Source organism: Corvus brachyrhynchos, unplaced genomic scaffold (assembly GCF_000691975.1).
Source record: "Corvus brachyrhynchos isolate BGI_N302 unplaced genomic scaffold, ASM69197v1 scaffold65, whole genome shotgun sequence".
Taxonomy (NCBI): Eukaryota; Metazoa; Chordata; class Aves; order Passeriformes; family Corvidae; genus Corvus; species Corvus brachyrhynchos.
The window spans coordinates 111,658-114,803 of record NW_008238365.1 but is presented as its reverse complement, the minus strand read 5'-3'; the positions used below and the strand labels follow the sequence as shown (position 1 = coordinate 114,803).

The window sequence follows — 3,146 nt, the reverse complement described above, 5'->3', positions numbered from 1 at the left end:
GTGGGGGGGGGGGGCTTCGCCCCCCCCCCCCCCCAATGTCACGTCCTCGATGGGACTCTGCCAGGGCAAGGATGCTCCATCCCTGATGCTGGGGTTCACTTCGCCTGTGTCCCCCATTCCTCCCTGTGCTGCTGTGGGAAACACTGCTCTCCGTTGTTCCATTCCCAGCCTTGAACATGGGGTTGGTTTTTACGGGACACTGAGGCACTGGCTAAGACAGCTTGAAGACATCACTGGTATGGGGTCATCACATGTTTTAGGGGTACTCCACAACTTGAGACATCAAGCTGGAATTCAGCTTCATGCTGGAGCTTGGAGTGAACTCCAAAAAGTCCTGCTTCACAGCATGGGACATCCCACCCCTGGAGGAGCACCCAGCCTGCTGGGACACCCTGAAATGTGTGACTATGGCCAGGTCTCTGTCATCAACCAGCTCCAAACCCACCACATGCTGCTGAGGGTTCTGCCCCAGGGTGGGTAGAGGTGGAGAGCTGAAGGATAGTCTCCAACTTCTTCTGGATACCTTAGTCCCTCTTCTCACAGAGCTGAAGCTCAGCTTTATGTAACCCTAGGGATTTCCCCCAGTTCCTGCCCTGGATCGTGCTTTCCCTTATCTGATGCTCCATGAGCAGCTGGGGTGAGGAGCCCAAGCACGGCCATGCCAGTAGTCCAGGACTCCATTCATGCCTACAAAGGGATTCTGAAGAGCCCCGGTCATGAGCTGGAGATGTCCAGGGGGATGCAGCACTGAGCAAGAGGCTTTTGCTTGTGGCACATTGACACGGTGCAGGCAGATGGGGAGGATCATTCACGTGCATCGGCGCAATTGATTTGAGACCCTAATGGGCAATTTCGCCCTATTTGATTCCTTTGAAAGAGAAATTGGTTTTGACTGCCTTGCAGGCTCTGTCTTTCTAACGAGGAGGGCTGCAATTTCCACAGTTCTGGAGAAAGGTGGGGCTGGTGAGGAGAGGTAATGGCTTTTATTAGCTTAAATTGATACAACTGGAGAAACCAGACACAAGCCAAGCTCTGCATCCAGCCCGTTAGCCCCAAGTGCATCTGGGTACTTGCCTGCTTCCTCCAGCTGTATCAATTTGTTCTCTCAATGCTATTACTGCTTCCTCCAAGCATGCTTCTCCTTGGGCTGTCTGAGTGCCTGGGAATGACAGCGGGAAGATGAGGGAAAGGAAAAGTGGTGGCTCATTAATGTGGTGCAGGGCTGGAGGGGAGATTCAGGGAGTGGGAGAACCCCCCAGTCATTGTTCAGCTGCAGATAATGTGGTCAAGAGGTCCCTGGACAGTGATTCTTGCAGGATGCATTGGGAGTTGGAGTTCAGCCATCCCTTTGGAGTGATGCTGTTCCATCCAGATGAGAGTTGAAATACCCAAATCTCTGCCTCTTGTGGGTGCTTTCTTGGTGCCTGCACAACCTCTGTCTCTGCTTGGGGAATTGTGAAAGGGAGGTGAAATCTTTGTCATCTTCTAAAAAAACCCCTGCAACCCCATCCTATCCTTTTTGTCTCTGCTATGGAAAGCTGGGCAGTGCTGTCCTTCATCCTTCCCCTGGTGGGCAGGGGAGGGAAAGCCCTTGGTGCAGCCTGTTATTCCATTCTAATTACTTTAGCACTGCAAGAAACAACTCCAGTTCCTACAAATTACTCCCTTAATGAGGTTCTTCTTGGGCTTAATGACTTCATCAGTTCCCTGTCACCCTGATGGATGCTGGGCATAGGGAATTTGGTATTGGCACACGGATATGGGGTCAGCTTCAGATGTGGCCTGCTCCATACCCTGCCCATATCCATATTCATCACATCCATGTCCAGGGCAGCCTTAGCTGCACTCAGAGGTCTCTAAATAACACAGTAATGACATTAACAGTAGACAGTTTTCTCCGGGAGCAGTCCCAGTTTGAAGGACTCCGGGAGAATTTTTACAGTGGATCTGGAGCTTTTTGATAACAGTATCTCTGAAGTGGCATAAGTTTCTCTTCCCATCTCTGGTCGTCTTTTGGACACAGCTCAGAGTGGGATGGAATAAGGTCCCATGATGCGGTAGAGGAAATGGCCTCAAGTCATTCCAGGGGAGGATTAGGTTGGATATTAGGGAACATTTCTTCACTGAAAGGGCTGTCCAGCCCTGGCACAGCTGTCCAAGGCAGTGGTGGAGTAACCATCACTGGAGGGATTTAACCATCACTGTGTGCATGTGGCACTCGGGGACGTGGGCTAGTGGTGGCCTTGGTAGTTGTGGGAGAGCGGTTGAACTTGATGATCTATCTCGAAGGGCTTTTCCAACCTGAATGATTCTGTGATCCAGTGATCACTTCCTGGCACAGTTCCCTTCTGCCATGGGAGTGTTTCCACTCTCGCCATGGGCTGTGGTGTCATCCTGGCCCATTCAGGAGGAGAAGCATGTGGACATTGCAGTCCTGGTGCCCTGGGCTCTGCCAAGAGCCACGTGTCGGAGGGTGACAGCCCTTGCTGGGTTTTGTTGGTTGAGGTGGTAGCAGCAGTGGAGCATCTTTGCCCAAGTTGCCTCTTTTTCTGGTCCTCTCCCTGCATCATTTGGTGAGTCCCAATTCTCCCACTCTCCCAGGACGAAAAAAGGTTTTGCAGTCAGTCTGTATGCAAACCCAGCAGTGTTACCGAGCAGCGGCCAGGCCACCATTCTGCTAGAACTCTGTGGTGGTGACCTGGGTGACTTCTGAGCGCAGCTCGTCTCCTCCATGTCCCCGGCAGCCCCGCTGGGGGCTGCCCACTTCTAGTCATGCTGGCTTGTTGCGGGCTTCAGAAGGGGTGCAGGTGGAGACACGCTCCCGCGTGGTGTTCCTGGCACGGGAGAAGCTATTCTGGTCCACACGGGCTCGGAAAGGCAGGCAGAACTCTCGGAAGCACCTCTTGAAGTTTTCATCCAGGAAAGCATAGAGGACAGGGTTGAGGCTGCTGTTGGTGTAGCCCAGGGCGATGCAGAAGTGCAGGCTGGCCACCACGTAGGGGTTCTTCTTGTCTATGTCCACCAGCGTCCAGATGATGACAAAGATGTGGATGGGTGTCCAGCAGATGATGAAGGCTGCCACCACCACCAGCACCATGCGCGTGATGCGCCGTAGGTTGCGGTCCTTCTCCTTAGAGCCTGAGAGG

General features: G+C 53.1%; 1 protein-coding gene across 1 annotated transcript in view; it reads right to left on the bottom strand.

Moving 5' to 3' along the window:
• Positions 1-19: 19 nt before the first annotated feature.
• Positions 20-3,146, bottom strand: part of OPRD1 (opioid receptor delta 1) — an 11,430-nt gene continuing 8,303 nt past the window's right edge. The window contains 1 exon segment of the mRNA XM_017736277.1: positions 20-3,146. This exon segment is cut by the window's right edge and continues 32 nt beyond it. Within this exon segment, the coding sequence (XP_017591766.1) occupies positions 2,771-3,146 (376 nt within the window). The 3' untranslated portion in view covers positions 20-2,770.